This window comes from Toxotes jaculatrix, chromosome 17 (assembly GCF_017976425.1).
Source record: "Toxotes jaculatrix isolate fToxJac2 chromosome 17, fToxJac2.pri, whole genome shotgun sequence".
Lineage (NCBI taxonomy): Eukaryota > Metazoa > Chordata > Actinopteri > Toxotidae > Toxotes > Toxotes jaculatrix.
The window spans coordinates 15624525-15645336 of NC_054410.1; the positions used below are offsets into that span (position 1 = coordinate 15624525).

At 41.2% G+C, this 20812-nt stretch overlaps 1 protein-coding gene across 1 annotated transcript in view; it reads right to left on the reverse strand.

Moving 5' to 3' along the window:
* Window positions 1-20812, reverse strand: part of dlgap2a (discs, large (Drosophila) homolog-associated protein 2a) — a 140388-nt gene that overhangs the window by 19727 nt on the left and 99849 nt on the right. Inside the window, exons 6-8 of the mRNA XM_041061311.1 lie at window positions 12761-12975; window positions 4128-4278; window positions 2631-2847 (exon numbers count right to left, since the gene is read on the reverse strand). Of these exons, the coding sequence (XP_040917245.1) occupies window positions 2631-2847; window positions 4128-4278; window positions 12761-12975 (583 nt within the window). The remainder of the gene's footprint in view (window positions 1-2630; window positions 2848-4127; window positions 4279-12760; window positions 12976-20812) is intronic.

Here is a 20812-nt window from a genome sequence, read left to right on the forward strand (position 1 = left end):
AGAGCTGTTTTGGCAGATTTCGGCGGGCGCCTTTCTTTTCCTCCTTCTCCTCCGGACAGTTGACAGCGGCATCTGCAGTGCTTTGCCGGACAAGTACCTTGCTTCTGGCCTGGGTCCCCACAGAAACTTTGGATACTTGGGGTTTCTTCTCTCTAGCTCCCCCTGTGCCTCGATCTACTGTAGAAGTTCCAAGTCCTCCTGCCCCGGCCCCTGCCCCTGCCCCCGCCCCTGTCCCTGCCCCTGGCCTTGGTCCTGTTCCTGTTGCTGTCCCAGCCCCAGCCCCAACCCCTTCGCCTAAACCTACCCCAGCTGCGCCAGCTGCCATGTGGCCACCCTGGGGAGACCATGTGTTGTAATGCTGTGTGAAAGTGTTGAAATTACTGTTGAAAGCACGAAGCTCTTTACAGAGGTCCCTCCTGAGTTCAGCAAGCTCTCGACGCATGGCTGAGACCTCTTCCTTCCACTGCATGCTGATAGCCGCAGCCAAAGTAGCCGACTCTTTGATACTGGCCTGGATGGCTTTTGGTGATGGCCGCTCTGGGGCGCTAGATCTGGGGGACCTGAAGAGGCTTGGAGAGACAGGTGGTCCAGACAGAGGTTTGGCTGTAGCGCCCATGTTATCTTGCTTGTAAAGCCTGTCTCTTCTGATGGGGCAGCCTAGATCATCATGAGCCAAAGGGGCTGTGTCTGCCAAATCTTCGTGTATACTGGTCTGGTCAGGTAAACAAGAGTCTTCCTGCACATAATTTCTGTCTGGAAGACAAATGTAAATATGTATCTGTAATATGGCCAAAGGTGTGAGCAGCTGGAGAGAATGTGCTTTTAATTGCCACAAAGCAGTAAAATCAAGTCATGCACTGAATGCCATGAGTCAAAATAAGATAATAGCAGAAATCCATAACAATTAAGTGCTAACCTTATGGTTATTGCCCCAATTTGCTCATCTGTATACCATAGATATATACTGAAGAATTTTTCTACTATAATTTCAATAATCTGTAATATCATTATACATTACAGTGCTGAAAACCAGCGTAACGCTGAGAAAGCACTCCCATTTTGACTCATTTCTGTAAATGGTTTACACTGCCTTCTCAACCTTAATTTGTAGCATGCATTCTTCACATCTTTTCAGTGCACAAAGCTGAAACTCCTAGCTCCCGGAACACATCACAGAGAATGGACAATATTTTGAATAAATGAGGTGTAAGAACAATCTTTGCATGCTCTTCTGCTTTCATTCGAAGGTAAAGAAAAGTGTACTTTGTGCAATGAAAAGAGGCAAAGATGAGCAAAGCTTCAAAACCTTTTATTTCCTCATAAATCAGGAAGTATAGTATGAACCCTATTGAAAATGTGAGGTCCAGTTTGATCGAATGATTCGAAGCAACAGTTGCCCCGAATTGTCCAAAATAGTGGCAAAATCCATCACATACTAAACTCTGCATCCTAAAAATGCAAAGATATTTGAGTTTACTGAGAAAGCAGTGTAAGCAAACATTTGTAGGTGATGAAGAATTCATAAGCACATCTCCAGATGTCCACACCTCTAAGCCTCCCTATTATAGTCCGACTGATGCTGTTAGTTCACGAATCTACAGTGGGAAGAGATGGAATCCACTCAGACTTCTTGTCCAGACACTTTGTCTTCTTTTCTTCCCACATTCTTCATCTGTACAAGGACGTATCATTTCCTCTGTGAATCCAGCAATCATGGGAATTGTTGAAAACCACCAGCAGCTTACAATTTATAATCAAGGCTCAGTACCAGAAATAAATGCACGCGTCAGCCGAGTAGGTTTAGATTTATTGCAGCAAGTTTGCATATGTAATATATATATATATATATAACTAACCAGTGTGACAGTTCAGTTGCCGATAGATTCATTGTCAGCCTTATCCATTATCCAAGTCTAGACACAAGAGTGTGCAGTTTTGCCATGGGATCTCATTGTGTGTAAACATGAGCTTTGCAATGAGACAAAATAATTTGTATGAAGTGAACAATCTATGGGCGAAGAAATTTCATAGCCTCTCCTGTGATGTTTGAGTGTTTGCAGCACAGTGTGATCTGAGTTTACAAGCAAAGATACTTTGCATTGGGCAGTTTCACCATTTCTTTGACCAGTTCGCAATAAAGCTGAGTGCGTTCACAAAGTGTCACTGTGTGGCCTCATAAAGAAAGTTAGATATCCAAAATGTGGCGGAAAAAGCAGCCATGTCCTTATTCTGACCTGATTTTTTTTAAAATTTCACATAATTTCCATTTGTGATTTTCAATAGGGTTCATAGCTTTACTCTCTGATGCATCCAATGGATGAGCAGATGAAGCACTGTATGCAAAATACAGTAGGATGAACTTGCACAGCTCACAAGTGATAGCTACGGTAATCACGCCTCCATCAAAAACAATGGGAACATACAGGAGTGATTCATGCAAAGATATGAAGCTGTTTGACAGCACAACCAGTTTGCACTAACTGTTCTATATCCATTGTTACCACACGTCAATGCCAAGTGTAAGCTTTTGGTTTCAGTTTGTCACTTGTTCTTAAGCAAACAAAAATACCAACATCCAGGATGTCACATGTTGTATTGTGCAGATGAATTTTAAGTCTAATTGTCCTTACCTGTGGTGGACCTGATGGTGGAGGTGACGGTGGAGGCTATGGGGGGGATGCAGTCATCGTCTTGGGAGTAGCCAGCCTGGATGGCTCGCAGGTAGCTGTGGCTCCGGGTTCGGAAGCAGCCGGGTAGGTCCAAAGCCTCCATGGCCTGGGATTCCACCTCACTGAACACCGACTCGCACACCGACTCAAACTGGCCGTTTATTTCAGTTTCACTCACCTGTGAGAAACAAAGGCCATAAGCATGCCTTTTCCATCGTCAAGTCCGTGAGAATATTTGTCTAGAGACATTAATTGGTTGGTTGTAAAACGTGTGCTCTCTGTCACTTTCCTCTGGAATAAAAACAAGGCTCGCTGCTGAAATCAAATGGTGAGCAAGTTTTAAAATGCAGAAGGCAGAAGAGGAATCAGTGAAAAATGTTTTACTACTTTTTGTATTTTTAGACTGCCGCCTGGAAATCGCTCCATCACATGCTCCACAGCTTGTGGACTGGTTCATTTTGCCGCAAAAGTCAGGGTCAGAATAAAACTACTTCTGTTTTCTGTTTCAGATGTGTATGGTGTGTGTTGTGATGTCTGTGATACTGAATTGTTACAAATGATTGTTTACTGAGTAGAAACTTGCTTGATGGTCATCTCTCCATTTCCATTTGGCAATATCAAGAATCAAAGATAAGGATCTTGTACTACTGGGATTTTGGAATTAGTTTAGTTGAGCTTTTAAGACTCGGAACAAATCAATATGCTTCTCTTTTAAGAAGGAGATGAATATCTCAACAAAGTCCGCTGGAGTCATTTAACTTACAAAGATAAACAATGTGCCATGAACTGACATGCAAAATAATTCAACTCAGCTACATTTATATCATAAGTTTCACATAGCAGTGTTAGAACAAAACAAAAACGATATTTTGCAAGCTTAAATTTTACAACAATAAAATTATTAAAACAAGCTTTATAGACAAGTAAAAGAACTAAAATCAATTCTGAGATGTACAGGTAGTCAGTGCAGTGTCTTAAGCATGTGATCATTTCCTTTTTTTTAGTTAAGACTGTGGCAGCTTTTTGAACTAGCTATAGACTTTTTAGGTATTTGAGTAAAAGGGAATTATAATAGTCTGAACAGCTTGTAAGAAAAGCATGAATAAGCATTTCAGAGTTAAAAAAAAAAAAGTTGACTTTGGCAATATTTCTAAGATGAAAAATTATATTTAAATGAATTAAGACTTGAGTCTAAAATCACTTTCAGAGAAAAGGGCATGTGGGTTTTGAAAAATAATATCCAAAAACGAGATGCAGTGAGGCAGAAACCTATGATTAGGAAAATTATGCCCTTTTAACTTGGGTTTTAAATGTAAAACCGTGACTGGTGACTTCAGTTTATTAAATTTTGCTGGAGACTCTCCAGGACCTCCTCCGGGTCCCAGCACTTTTCTTCATTACAAGGTGGGATTTGAGACTCTTTCCCAATTGGAAAGCCTGCAGACTTACCTGGCTCACTTGGCTAACACAGCTAGCCTGACTGAGGGTGCTGACAGCCCGCATATAACTCTGGTTCCTGGAGCGAAACTTGGGCGAGTTGTAGTTGGCAGAGGGATCCAGGGCAATGCTCGGGTGCATGTCCCTGGTGGCTTGCAAGTGGTAGCTCTGACTGAACAGAGAGAGAAAAAGAGACACAGACAGGGAGTGGGACTTACAGCCATGGTGATGAACTGTTAAGCAAGTCAGTTAAATCTGATTCAACTAATAGACAAGCAGTTTGACTTGTGGTTACAGGTGTAATATAATGACAAAAACAATCAAGTGCTATTAAGCGCAGTGGGCCTCTTGTGGGTAACCTGAACTTGAGCAAGAGACTGGTTATGACATTGTGCCTCCCAAGAGGGGTGCCTCTCTCTTTCTGTCTCTCCCCCGCTACACTGATGTGTTCACCGGTGTCCTTAAAAGGGCAGTTCGATTTCTGCTGTGCTGAAACGTCCAATCAATGCTTGGAAATGAGGGAAATGCAAATCAGGAGCTAGTTAGCGAGCGAGCACTTCAGAGAGCATGCCGGTGTCAGGCGGGTCAATTAAATGTGCTACTCCAGCAGGACAAGAGAGATGCTCAGAAACCATTGCCTGGTTAGAAATCTGCAGGAGAGGAGATGAATAGAAAGACACAGAGGGAAGAAATGTGCTTTAAGTAAACTACAGACTACTGTGTGAGTCACATTAGGAATACCAAAGTGAGGTTCCCTCTGCCAGATCTATTTGTAATGGCAGGCAGGGATGAGTAAGCAGTTTCTGGGCTTTTTATAGAGATAAACGCTGGCGTTTGGCAGAGAGGAAAATGCCAGTGTGATTAAAAGTCCCCCAATCCATCTTGTCATGCTGTAGCGAGGCTGTGTGTATTTGCAAAGCAATATCAACCTTCTAAACATCCAAAGACATCCCAGAGCAGAAACATCCAGAGATTAAGTCTGAATGAAGTGGTAAAACTGAAGACGCCGTAAACGGGAAGAAGTCCTATCTCTTAAATAGCGTGGTTAATCTCTCAAAACACACACTGCAGCAATGTTGCTTTCATCCTTAATATAGGGAAGTCATTTGCTACCATGCTGGTATGATGTATGGCAGTGAATCAAATCATATCTATATTGTGTTTAACAGTTCCTTATGCTTTGCCAGTAAGAGCAGATTGCCCCCAGGTGACCTCTCACTGACTGGTCTTGAGTGTTTGCTCCGTGAGGCGTCCATATCGAGTATGTCAGCAGGGCAGCGAGCCAGCTGGCTCCTACGTCTGACCACTGCAACATGGCAGCAACAGAGAGAGGTAAGAGGAGGGGAGGCGCTGAGCCTGTATTCACCTTAAGTCTGCAGCAAAATTGGTGATGTAGTTACGCATGTCACTGTTGATTTTATCCAGGCGGTAAGAGCTGTGGGTAGAGAAGAAAACAGAGTTACTGGGTCCCACAAGTGGGATTTGGATGGATGTGACGTCACTGGGTACAAGTCCAATGGAGCTGGCTTTGTATGGTAGTTTGTGGTGCGCTGAATGTTTGCTTGGGGTTTTTCACCAAAGTGCTGCAAACATTAGGGTGATACAATATGACCGACATGGCCTTTGGTGCGATGATAAAAGTGGGAGAATGTTGCAGTCACATTGAAAATGCAGATAGCATCGCCTGGTCGAGGCAATGTCCTCTAAATGAGACACGTGCACACACAAAGTGAGGAGTGTATTATGGAGCTTTGTCACACAGGAGGAGAACACACACACACACTGCCCACCAGCACCAACCAAAAATGCTAAAAGTGCACTTGATGATGAAAAGCTGCACACAAAAAACAATTACACTACATCATAAAACACATTCTTTCTTTCCCTGTGTGGCTAATTAGATTTGGTTAATTGAGCAAAATGAGATTAAAAAGAAAAAAAGAACCTACCTAATGTCCTTCAAGCAATGAAACTTAGTCGTGCTTTTAGCTGACAAGATCAGATATAAGTGCTGAGGCATAACCGAAGCACACTTCACCCATCCCTGCCTGTAGAGATGTCTATTATCATCAGTTGAGTGAAGGGAGGCTATTTAGAGGATGCGTTGGCCCTTTATCAAATCACGCCACAGCAAATTTCCTCTAATGTCTATGGAAGCTTACAGGGGACTATATTAAGATGATAATGTAAACTTGAATATGAAAATATAATTCCACAAAAGCATTATAGTTTTACATGTGTGTTATCTGAGAAAAAATCTAAATGAAAATGAAATAATCCAATTTGCATTTGCATTTTTTTGTGCTCTTGGGGGCATTCTATGACTGTATTAAAATGAAGATGTTTGACATTTGATGGTAAAAGTTTTTCTCTACTGTACAGTTGACATTATTCAAATGTTAATTCAAATTTGAAAATTATACAGACATTAACACAACTATTATTGATACATTATCATTTTAATATAGTAATCTATAGGTTTCCATAAACATCTCTTGGTGCAAATACACTCCCAAACTTTGCCAATATAAAGGCAAGGCATGATGGGAATCTCACACTCCCTGCCTTATATTCCTTGGCTAAACAAATTCCTGCCTCGACAACAACTGTCTTGTCCTAATTTGAAATGAAAAACATGCTGCAAGAGAGAAGAATTAGCAGAAAGGGTTAACACAAATGCTAACAAAAACACAAAACTTGAGAGGAAGGGGTGAGGCCACACTGAGACTGAGGCGAAATGTGCCTGTTAGTTCAGAATCAGCACATATGTTTGCTGCTTGACAAACAAAGTGCTCTGTGAGCCCTATGGGGAACCAATGGTTCCCAGTGAGGTGGAGGATAAAAAGAGGAATGACTTTCATCTTGGTTAGGAAACCAGAATGTGCTTGTAGGAAAAGTTGATGCTTAATACGTTACGCAATTCCTGTATCCACAGTGTTTACGTACTCTCACTCATGATTACACGTTACAGTTTTTGAAGTGACAGGAGACAAAAACTGTGTTGCATTAGTATCACAGTAGTTTAATAAAAAAGAAAAAGCCTCATAAACAGAACAGTAGCCTAACTATGCACGGCACGTTTCACACATCCACAAATCAGTGGATTGGAATTCTGCTTTGACCTTGATATCCGAAGGAGAAATGCTCATATTCCAAAGCTGTTTGAATGAGTAATTACATTAAGACGAATCGAGAATCATTGAATGCTTTGCCAGTGTTAACTTTGATTAATTGTGGCGACTCGGGAAGCTAATCATGGATGGGAGGCAAACAAACGTGAGTTATTTCAGAAACTGACAAAAATGGGTCTGATTGATTGGTCTGCGGTGTTCAGACACCAGAGCCTCAGTCACTTAAAGAGAAGTTAAGTTGCCGGAGATTAATGTTGATGCTCTTCTGAGCATGTGTGTCAGTGCAACCCGTTATCAAACATAACGACATTGCTGATTGACTCTGTGACTCATTATGCTAATGGATAATAGTGAAATTTGCCACATGTCATTCAGCTCCCATCATCATTAATACATTCTTTAAACATCTTTGGCAGGTCTCCACTATGGCATGAAAAAGCTGATTCCTATTAAATTTATCATAGCCGTCAGCGTGATACAGGACATACAGGACCTGAGGGTAAAGTTGTAATTGAAGAGAGGCTGGGGTGGGGTGGGGTGGGGCGTAAATGATTATTAATTAAACTAATCATCGACATCTAACTTTCCTGCTAGTGCACAGGCTGTTCCAGCTGAGTGGGCCCGGGACTGTGTGATGTATTCTTTATTGCTGAGACGAACAAAGAGGCGACCCTGTCAAGCACGAGAGCGTAAGAGAGCTTGAAAGAGGGAAAGACGGAGGGAAGTGACACAACCTGACAGCCTGTTCTCACTTTAACATGATTTGCTTCAGGGAGCTGATGCTGTCAAATTTGTGTTTGGCCCATCTGAATGCCCCAGTGGGACATCAAATTGCTACAAGTGCAGAGGAAATCCAACCTTACGCCATGTCTGTCTTGAATCCAATCTAATTCCGTCCCAGAAAGCCCAGCGAACAATAATAGCATGAGAGCTCTCCTGTCAGGTGGCACTCACATCTGTGGTGACTCTTAATGTGTGAACTCAAAACAGTGCTACATATAGACCACAGCGCTGTGGTAAATGTAAATGTGGTAAATGGTAAATGATAAATATACATTTAAACTGACAATTGCCTTTTATGTAAAGTGTGTGTCCAAAGTATCCTATATAATCCAAAATCCTATATAATCCTTCCATAAAGTCAAGAATGTCCTCAATCAAATTGATGATTTATAATGAGTGTAAAATAATTGTTGTCAGTGACGATGAATGATTCTCCTTTTTCCACAAAGCAGGTCTCACCACTATCTGGTTTCCTGTCATCTTGATATTCTTTTGTAAAACGATCACAGGCCAGGCAGAGTTAAAAACATGGGTGTACCTTTTCATGCAAGCTGACCTATGGGAACTGTAGTTCAAATTTCTCAGTTACCTCTTGCTGCAATTTGAGGCTGTCCGTGTAATTTCATATAAAGCTCTATTTACTGCATCAATACTTAACTGTAACACTAAACTACGGCCTGACTGATACTTCTTTTTTTTTGAGGCTGATACTGATATTGATACTTGAGAGGATACAAATGTCTGCTAATGATATTTGCTAATGTCATTTTTTTCTTTTGTAATGAAGAACTAATAATAATATATGAATATTCATTTATAACGCACTGTTTCAACTGCACTATTGGTTTTGCTAATACTTTTATGCACACTCAATAGAATAAAATATATAAGATTTCTTCCTTTTTTGTTTTCTGTATATATAGTTTATTTTACGTATCTGTATCCTGTTACCACAAACATTACCGGCCTTCAAGCTAAATTTTCCTCCTGGGATCAGTAACATATGATCTTATCTCTTAAATTACCTTGAGACCATCATATGTGCTGAGTGGGACACTTTATAGCTGAAAAATAAACTTTTTCTGTGCAATTAAGACACTGTTTCTAAATCATCTCACGCTTATCTTTTACTCTTCTATTTCTGTGGTGCAAGTTCAATACCCATCTGTGATTATCTGCTTCTAAACGGTCAAACATTGACCTGGCCGATTTATTGGTGCAGTGCTACACTAAATCAGTCTCAAATTGTTGCAATCAGAAAAACTGAATATCTCAGCAGGTGCACCAAGAAAGCACAGGCACAGACCAAAAAAACAAATATATCTCTACCTCTGCCCAGGAAAGATTATGGCATTCTTAGAGTGGGTTCAGAGGAGTATCAGGACGCTTCAGTAATGACACCCTTGGGGACACTCATGGTGTTTGAAATGAATGCACCAACAAACCTTCTCCTCCGGACTCAATAATGCTACTGCTGCTGACAATGGACTCAGAGGCAGGCCACACAGGCTGATCCATGCTGGTCAATATCTTCCTTTCAGCAGAGCCCAGCAGACTCTCAGCAAAACCACTGAGAGGGCCATTATTCAGAGGGGCCTTGGAGTACAATAACTGCAACTGATAGCCCTTCCTGCTGTTGCATCCTCATAAATCATTCACTGTTTACAGCTATTCAAAATGGATAGTTGGGGGAAGCTTTGCAAGATGTCAAAAATGGAGCATACTTCACTGTGGCGGACTCATACGTCACATCATAATTTGAAAGAGCTGCTAAAAGAGGCCAAACGACTGCATCTTCTGTGACAGACATCATTATCATCCTGCCTGATCACGATCCATAACGTTCGATTTGTCATTATGCATCCACTGGGATGCAACTCTGGCTTACTACAGTTCGTAGGCAACAACGTTAACTGTTTGACAGCAGAAACAGGATCTGGATCTCTCCTGCCCTGCTTCCTTCTCCTGACATCCTGCAGAGACACATCACAAACAACGTGCCGCAAATGCTCATCATTAATTCTGTTTGTCTGTCTGTGTGTTTTGTGCATGCGTGCTTCCCATCAGGGTCAGGTTAACAGCGGCGGTGTGTATTAGCACATCCTGTGGGTGTTGCTCGCTGCGGTTTCCGGGCCTCCAGGTAAAAAGTCGTATTCTATGACAGGGTGGTAATTAAAAAATCTCTGCTGAGTGGCAGTGACCACTGGGTCGGCTATGTGAGGAGTAAGAGACAAGGATATGACAATGAGCGTGAGGAAATCATCACTGTTAGTGTATCACTGTCTCTTACTGTGTTATGTACTGTGGCTATGTGTCTGTCACAGGCCACAATCTACACTGAGGTCAGACACAAGGTCGTCTACAAATATTTATTTAACATTTAATCTTATTTAATCAAGAGACAATTCAATATACTGATGGAATAATGCTTTTACCAGCTTAGCCAATTAATATTAGAAGTAGCTGTGCAAACCTGTCTTTGATCATAGTGTCAGGATGCCCTGAGCTGTATAAGCCGTGTTGTATAAGCCTTTGACACGGGGCAGGAGAGACTCTGGAGGTCTGGAGGACAGACGCAGATTTTGTCTATTTCAAGCAATTTTTAAACTAACTGTTAACACCAGTGGACTTTATGAAACATTTCTGCAACTGTCAAGTCATTCAATATTTACACTGCCCGGATACTTTTAGTATCAGTGATTACAACTGAAGGGAGAGAAAACAGGTGATTTAATTGGTCATAATTAAAGCAGGGCCCATGGCAAAGTCTAAAAAGCATCTTCCTCTAAAACCAAACTGATTCAAACTTCCCAACAGTTGCCTCTACATGGCTCTTGATTACCAGAAATCAGTTGTCTTTAATCCTGACTGCGCTTTTTTTTTGTCATGTGCCTTTGATTGACACAAACAAAGACCCTGGGGTCATTCAAGAACTAGTTACTTCAAAAGTTTTCTCAAAGTGAAATGGAAGATAAAGGCCTTCAATGGAGACCTCCACACTGAACTCAAACCTCGGCTGGTAAATGCACTCAATATACACGGCTGACGGAGCAGAGCAAAGGCAGATGAAAAGATTGTGTTTCGATAGAAGAGCAGGGCTGGGATATTTTTTAAAATTGTCATATTATTAAAATAGACTTGTGAATCTCGGCTGTAATTACTGTTTTCACATTCTGCTGCGAACAAAGAGGAACAGGCCCCTTTGAAGGGGCAACGAGAGTGAAATTCTTTCTCGAATTGCCATTTTTAAAAAAAATTTGACTCTATAAGAGATGAATCTGCCACGCACAACGCAATAACTTGGTGTCTGAAGTAGTATAAGAATATAATTTAAAACCACAATAGGCAGTAAAATAAGACGATAAGAAAGATTTGAATAGTTTCACTTATGGATTCCTAATTGAAAAATTAACATCTAAAGACTGTTGAACAAAAAGAACGAAGAAAATAGGCTTTCTTAACAAAGTGTGTGACGGGTGGCGGCAACATCTTTACATTTCTATCTCTGTATTTGTCGTCGGTGTTTCCTCTGTACCATGTTTAAGTGAACTGGGCTGGAAATGAATGAAATAAAGATGGAGATAGGATGTGAGGCCCTACAGAAGGTGAGGTGAAAACAGTAGCAGCTGAGAACAGACAATTATCAGTGCATACGATACACAGTAAAAGCAGCAGTATAGACAAGGGAATCCACTTCTGACCTAAAACAGCTTTAGAGTAACCTCTGCAGTGAATCACCACTGTGTCTCATTCTTCTATAATTGGCCTCGCACATATAAATATTAACAGTGGTAGATAATTTTAATATTTATATTAATGATAACACGACCCAGCAAATCCCTTTGGGGGGAAAAGCTATTAGTGAAGGGTCTCTCAGTTAGAGCATTACTGCAGGTGAGGCTACATTACTCTTTTTCATTGATCCAAGTACTCTATTATCTAATTTCATTCTAATCTAATGGATTTGTTAATGCTGTAATCGCAATAACTCTTCCTCTGTCTCTCCATAACATAGTTTCTTGTGTTTATTTTCCTGTGACATTGTTTCCGGCTTGTCTCATCATGTAATCCTCTTATGAGCGTTTTCTTCTGCCGACGAGTCACCAAAACAAAAGCCCCCTATTTCCTCAGCGTTTAATAGGACACATCCCAGAAGAACGTGCTGAACACTTTCTTACAGTTGAAGACACTGATATGAATATATCCATAAAGAGATTCTAATGAGCAGAGAGTTCAGCTATCAAGCGTTTGACGCTGATGTAGTTGCGGGGCCATACAACAAGAGAACTGCTGGGGGAAATGAACGTTAGCAAATAAATAACAAGTATGGTCCTGCTCAGAACACAAACAGATACGGAAGCAGAAAAGTTTTAAAATAGGAACACAGTAGTAAACTTGTCTTTAATAAAAATAAATAAATAAATAAATAAAAAACCAGTAAAATTACATGAGAAACCAAAAGAATTATCTCAACCCACTGGGAGATTTGTTTCCTAAAAAACTCTAAATGTAGAAATTAAAAACGTTTCAAATGGGCTATTCTATACATGATTAATTTAAAATTTCAAGACAGAAAATTTGAATTATTTAGATGATGTTAAGATTGTTTGCTTTGTGCCATCTACACCAGATGGAAAGTAAATAAAATAAAAAAGGACATGCCACGAAAAAAAAGGGAAAACAAATAAAGAGCCAAACATTATGAAGTATGCTGAAACCTTTCAGTTGAGTGTGCTGTACCTCTGAGTGTCCAACAGGTCCCTGGGTCTGATGATGGCCTTGACCAGGGCGTCTGGCCGCACCGACTTCTGAGGCGATGTCTTGGGGCTGGAGTCCGACTCTCCGCTCTCCTCATCCCCCATGGCTTTAACATAGCTGCTGCTCCGCATCCGACGACAAGGGATCTCGTCATCCTTCCCACCTCCAGGGTAACCCCCCCACTCATCCTGTGGCACCTGGGTAGAGCAGGAGCGACAAGAATACACAAGCTGGTTGGTTTCTAGAGGTAAACACAAGATAACTGATGTAGTATTAGTGATGGTGTGCTTTAAACGGCATGAGGGATGCATTTTTAGATGAGATATATGTCCCACACTGAAAATTAGTCAGTGTCTCTCTCTCATCTGTCTCCTTAGCTGCTAAATGCTCCACTCTGTTCACCAGCTAGTAGCTAACTTTGAGCTGAAAAATGCTACCAGTGGTGGAAAGTCATTTTATGATACGTTACCACATTTCAGGGAAGAATATTGTACTTTCTACTCCACCACATTTATTTGGCAGCTTTAGTTATTAGTTACTTGACAGATGAAAATTTTACATGATGGATAATATGACAAGTTTTAAAAAAAATACAGCTCATTATTGAAAATTAAACCAGTGGTTTCCGACATTTTTGCTTTGTAATGTCTTGCAAAAAACAGTGTGGGTCACATTTCAGATGTCTGAAAGCTCCACCAAATTAGTGATGTTTCCCTCTAAAACTCTCACTTGGTTTCATTTCAGTAATCTAATGATCCAATATTCCACCAAAAATTAAAGATCTGTCCCTGTCTATAAAACTTTGTATGAATTAGTTCAGTCTAGCTCCACCCCCCAGTAACATGCTGCTCACACACAACCTGATATTAGACATTCATCTCATTCATATATGATAACATATATATCAGTCAGAGTCACCAAACTTACTTCAGAACATGTGTTGTATTTTACTGTGTTGATACTTTTACTTAAGTAAAGGATCTGAATACGTTTTCCACCATGGGCCAAAAATGCCCTGTAGAGCCAAAGCACACAGTAGAGTCAGGTGCCACCAGGACTGTGGGTAAAAGACCATGGTAGTACATCTTGACAGTACATTACATTCCCACCTCTCCTTTGCTGGAGCACAATGGTCATACAATCTCAAGGGTTATCAAAGGACTGGGTTTTTTCTTTTAACTCTTAGAGGACCATGTAAATCTAAATGAATCAGTGTTAAAGCATTAAAACCATAGAAACCTGTGTTATAACAGATTCCAGTGATGAAGCAATGTGCCACTTGATAGACACTTGAATTGGACCCCTACTTCTGGCACAGTTAGCACCATCCATTGAGCTACACAGGATCATTTTCATAATGAGTCAACACACTTAAAAACCTTCACACAGCTTCCACAGCTGCTCAGTATTTTAGCTTTTCTGTTTGGAGAGGTTACAGAGTGCTGAAAACCTTGACTGGAATGCTGTTATAAATTTGGCCGGGCTGTTAATCATAATTAATGGCAAAAGAAAGCTTGAAAATAGAGAAAAGGAGCTATATTTGCTCGCCCCGTCGTAGCTATCGCATGTGGAAACCTGCCATCAAAACAAGCCGGGCAGTTTGCACGCTGCAATTTCCTTCCACTCGCTAAACCAGGTAATTGAGTATCCAGACGTCATCATCACCATTACCCCATTCAGAGTGAGAACAGGGTGTCTCACTTGGACTCGCTGCCTGTCTCTGCTGCATATGGAGTGAATATTTCACACTGAACAAGCAGCATCACGGTGGGTTTTTAAAAAACAACAACAAAAAAACAAAACAGAGCATCTTATACACAGGTGCTCTGGCAATACAACACAATACTAAATGGAGGTTAATGCACCTCCACATTAGCCTTGCATGCTTCAGTCAGACAGGCAATTTTGTTATTGAAATCCATTTCAAGCAAAGAACATAGAAGTGCCATAATAATGTAATATGAACATGGATCACGCGGAGTAAAATTATTTTCCAAAGCATGATCTCTAACTGCAAAGGAAAAAAAAAAAGAAAACGTGACTCCATTATGGTACATGCCATTATACAACACGTGTACATGTAATTATATTATCTTAATAGCTTTCTGTATTGGAGAGGGTCGTGTGGCTTATTAAAATCTGTTGGGCTAAGTTCATCCACTCACGTAATGAACTGATGATTGTTCACAAGCTCATAACACACAATACTACACTCTCCTTTTCTCTTTATAACTTACACACACACACTCTCATTTTGCTTTAGTTAAATAGAACAACAGAGTTCAATTACTGTAGCAACGGTAGCAGCTGAGTCAGGGTCTTACCCTCACTTACAAACAAACACACACAGATGATACAGCACGACACACACACACACACACACGTGGAAATCCTCCGCATTCTCTTTCCTTTCTAGATTTACCTTGTTGAACTCTGCTGACTGTGTCGGAAGCTTTAGCTGGACACGCATTTACATGGTCAACGATCTGCACTCACAAAATATGACACTGTCAGTAATCATTAAATTCTATGTGGAAGCTGAAGGTTTCTCCGGTGCTGTAGCCATCCGTCACTTTAACATTCTGGCAGCCGGATCAGCCTCGGCGCAGTGCCAATCCGCCCGGCTCTAGATTTCATTAAGTTAAATCTGACTCTGGTCCATATTTCTTTGACTTTACAGTAGCTCTGCACTTGAGAAGAGCTTTTAAAAAAAAAGCCCCTCCCCCAACAAATAGTAATTATTAAAACACGGTATAAATGTGTGATTATACTGATAATACTGATTCTGTGTTTTCTGAAACACGCTTCTCCTGCCAGTCAGTGACTAACTCACTACTCACAGGTTCACAGTGAACCGGGTGGCAGTTGACTTGCAGTGGCAAATGTCAGGAGGAGATAGCCTGCATCGAAATGTCGTTGATGCGTCAAACACGAGATTCTGATCCTTTTCTGATGCAAATGCCATCTATTTTATAAACAACAAATGAAATGGGATTATTATGCAAAAGGAAAAAAATATCCGTAACAGTGAAAAGCAGCTTGAATTCTCAAACAGAAAGTGTTTGTGAGTGCAAAACATTCAAACATGTCACTTTTGTAAGACATAAAATTCAGCTCTGTTCATCTGTTCACTGTGTTTATATCCTGAAAGAAATTATTTCCCCCGCGAGACTGATTTTACTGACCTCTGACATCAATCCACGCCCAGCCGCAATTACTATTCTCACAAGTGTGACCTAAAATCAAAATTGCTTGAATAATTGATCAATTATGGCTTCATTACAACACACTCTTTGTCAGTCACAGAGAATTCTAGCTCAAAGAAGCCTTGTGGCTCTCATGTTTCATCTGCGTTGTGGAGTTAGCATGGAGGGAGGGCGTGATTGATGGGGATTATGGTGCATCCTCTAGGTCTTTAAAGCTCGGAAACAGATTTCACTGCAAAGCTGTGGCGTTACATCATGAAAAAAAGGCACTGGAGAATGTATACGTGGAACAAAAACACACACGCCTTCGCAATAAAACACCTACTTGGACACACAGCCACGCAGGAAAGGACACAGATGTGCATTCATGAATTAAGAATAAATGAGCTTGTTGTGATACCTTCTATCCAAAACATGCACAGACACAGACATACATGCACTGATACATATCCTAACAGACGCATACACACACTCACACACTCTAAGGAGACAACACACAACCTGATAATAGCCATTCATCTCCCCTCCAAAGACAGGCATGCACCAGCTACCAAATGGAGTCGATGGGTTAATTAAGTCTTGGAGGGGTTTGATATTTTTAGACGTCTAATTAATGAACGGAACGCTGGAGGACAGGCGCGAGCAGTGGTGAGATTTGTTTAATTTGGATTTGCTGATAAACTGGATAGATTGCAGGGTGTCTCCCAGTGAAGCTAATGACACATGGTGTCCCAGCATGCTTAGTGGAGCTGATATATGGACACTAGGCTTTCACCTTGACTCAAAGATCCCACTAAGAGAAGAGATGGGATTCAGATGGTTATCATGCATTCACAAGCTCAGAGCCACATGCAGTTATCTGATGTACTTTCAGGGAAGTTTTGATGATTCTGTTGTTCCTAAATAAAAGTGACAGGTCCTGTTCTGTTCAGCGGCGCACTTTGTGACGATGACGTAAAGCCCTCTAGCCGAGCTTTGTGTGAAAATTCACAGCTCAGGTGTGAGGATTCATATTTAAACTTACATTTTTCACAATAACAGAACTTTTACAACCTCTAATTAATTGGATTCTGCTTAATAAAGAACAAACATGACTTGGGGAAAATTATTTTTTCACCTGCGTTCGCCGGGGCATGACGACAACTCTTTACACAGCTGTCTTAGGGGCTTCAATTTTGCCAATAAATAACATTGCTGAAACTGCACAAACATCTCATAGCAGGATTATGCAGACACTGGCACATTAGCTTTGTGTGTCTACCTTTACTTTCAGTGCTTTGATCTTGGACTCACAGGCTACAGGGAGTGCAGTGTGTGTGTGTGTGTGTGTGTGTGTGTGTGTGTGTGTGTGTGTGTGTGTGTGTGTGTGTGTGTGTGTGTGTGTGTGTGTGTGTGTGTGTGCTTGGTTGTGCCGGTTGGTGGGTCTCGGCAGGCCTCAGCCAATGCTCCTGCAGTGCAGCAGTGCATTTCATTGATTAACTCTGCGGCTCCATCTATACACAGCGCCTCTCCCACTAAGAAACATAAGTCACTGCCATTAAGTGAAGAAACAGAGTAGGATAGACATAGAGGAAGAGAGAGGGAGGGGCAGGATGGAAAGGGTATAGTGTAGAAAGATGGAGAAATGGCTGTGAGAGAAGAAGGAAGGGAGAGTGTTAGAGAGCTCTTAAAGGTTCAGTCACTGGTAATCCCACCCACCAGCCTCCAGCCCCTCATTTCCTCCGACAAGATTGCATGGATACGCTGCGTATGTGTTGGAACAGGTGGTGTTTTCCTTTATCCCTCTCTCTCTCTCTCTCTCTCTCTCTCTCTCTCTCTCTCTCTCTCTCCTCTTCTCACCTCATGGGGGAGAATAAATACATGAATTCCTTACTGGCTGGCCCACCTGACTGAACACCTACCACACACCCAACTCCAACTCTTCTTCTCTTGTCTTTCTCTTTCCAGTGCCCACATATGCAGCATCTAGACATCTGTATGGTAATGTTGTGTTCATGCTGTTTATTTATTTAATTACACTTAAGTGTAATTAGAGATTAAGTGTAAAATTAAATCTAAATAGACATCCTTGGTGATAAAAGAAAAAGAAAACAGTCATGTTAAGAAAGAAGTGTGAAAAATATGACTGAGCCACTTTCAGAATTGTGTGATTTAATCCATGTAGTGTTATTCTAAGAAAAAAACCAAAGCCATATATGAGGCTAACTCTAAATCTAAGTCTATCACTAAACTTCTGAGGATCAGCAAAATATCTAGTCTTAATGTCTCCATTCACACCTACAGGGATTTTAGAGTCACCAGTTAACCTAACTTGTATGGCTTTGGACTGTGAGACGAAGCCAGAGAACCTGGAGCAAACAGGTTCAAGGCAGTGTTCAAGGTGAACACCGTCACCTCACAGGTGCTCTGAGGCGACAGTGTTCACCACTGCACCACCGAGCTGCCCGGGATGTTTCCCGTGCAGCTACAATAAATGTTACTGACACTAAACAATGTTACTGTGAGAAATCTGTTGTAGCGTAGGCAGAGTTCCTTCATGTGCTCTGCATGCTCTTCACTTGAATACACCAGAAATCTGTGCAATCAATGAGACCTGTTGTGTTTGAAGAGGTTTTTTTCTCCAGCTGAAATTCTTACTTTCTGACTCTCACTGTCATTACCACTTCACCTCCCTCCTTCTACAATGAAGACTCTTAAAAAAAAACAAAAAAAAAAAACACATTCTCTGGGGATCATCAAAAGCTAAACTATGAAACACAGGAAATCACAACAGAAGTAGAAGCAGATATCAGCTGCAGTAAACTGGACGCAATAAAAGTATAATTTAACACGACACAATATCACGAAATATTTCCTAAATACTGATTATTTAAACAGAGTTCATTTTTAAAACAAAATGCTACAAAAAAAAAAAAAAAAAACTGTGTGCTGAGTGCTCCCCAGGCTAAACTCAAAAACATTAAAAAAAAAAAAAAAAAACCTCGGACACTACCTCGAGGAACAGACAAAGTACAGCACACGAAAGGAAACTGAGAAATCTAAAAATTGTATAATACATTGTGGGATGTACTTTGATGGCAGATAAAAGAGCAGGGATGTGGTTCCCTCCTGCTGTGACAACCCCACTTTTCCCCCTGCCTTTCTTTGCAGCACCAGCGACAATCACCTACAGTTTGCATCTTATTGTTCCGGTAACTAACTGGTTCAAAAAAGTACTTTTTACATTTTAACTCTGCGTGTGGCCTCCCCCTTTTGTTGTCAGCTTTGAACCAGATGGCAACACCTGTGCATCTGTTCCAAGCCAAGTTTACTGGCTGGGGACAGGTTAAATTGTAGTCAGCCGTTAACACAGCCAGAGAGACACAGACGAAGACAGAGAGACAGGGAGAGGACAGGGAGAGACGTGTCAGAAATGCATTCATGTGACTCTTGTGAAATGGAAATAATGCATTTGCCACAGTGGTTCTGCAGAGCGCTACGTTTTAAAGTAAAGCTCTCAATTTAGCTGTAAATCTTCATTTCACCCACACTAATGATGTTTGAGTAGAGACCAAAACAGAGATTTTGCACGTTTAGATGAGGTTTCTCCACAGATTCAGTGTGTTCCAGCCACAATCGTCTGGAAGGAGACCTCAGGCCAGACCCACTGGAGGTAACAGATCTCCCAGCAGGCTTTGCAGCTAATGGAGTTCCCCCATGGAGTAGCTGGAGGAAATGCCGAGGAAAAGGACAGTCTGGCCAATTTCCAAGTATAATACTGTATCTAACAATAATTGTTGTAAAATACTCCCATCGTAATTCATGATATATTATTTGTTTGTCAGTTTGCGGCTACAGGTGGTAATTTACTGGTCAAAGTTGAACACAGAATAATATTCATAACAAATACCCCCCCCCCCCCCCCACTGTCTAGAGGAGTACCCTTGTCAAGCTCAGCAGGCAACTGGCTGACAGTGGAGGGTTGTCTACTCATCATCATAAAAGCTTGCCCGTGTGCTTCACTCTGCCTCTCTTCCTTCAGCGGACACCTACATCTGCATCATCTTCTCTTTCACCTTTAACGCCTCCACAACCCAAACCTCGCTCATATACCAAGGTCTTTTATCGCTGACGTTTCTCATCCGCACACCCTAATTATCTCTGAACTTAATAAAACCACATTTATTTTAAGTAAATCTCTCGTGTGGACTCATTCCCCGTCACAACCCTTGAGCCAGTTTGTGACAAACCACATTAGCTGCTACGTCCTAGATGTGTGATCTTAACAGGACAATAACTGGACGATTGCGCAGTTTGTTGCCATCAAACTAGAGGCCATGGAGCTTCATCTGCATTTCTCCCCTCTTTATTTTAGAGCTACTTTAATCGATTTTTGGCCACTAAGGGGGAAATATCAAAACAAGCTGTTGATGGCTACTTTTACAGCCAGCAGACATGCCAGATTTGCATTAATTGTAATTAGCTCTGTTCTTGTCACCACCAACTCCACCAATAAAAAATATCTGGCTCCTCAGCTTGCTAGACTTTTGACTTTCTTCACTATCTGCTGCAGCTTTGTGTGTCTGCCGTCTGCTGCTGGGAAAGATACCGCACAGTGGGTTTAGTGGGAAACGGCTGATGAGAGACATATTTAGGCACAAGCAGACATATTACACGGAAGAAAAGATATTAAACAGAAGAAGTAAATGAAATAAATCAAGGTTAATACAACAATGGTCAAGGACCTCTATTTAAGATCTCCACAGTCTCCAAACTCAGATCACGACTATAAGGTTGGTCAAACTTATGTCCTGGACTTTATCTGAACCAAATGGCAAGAACTGCTATG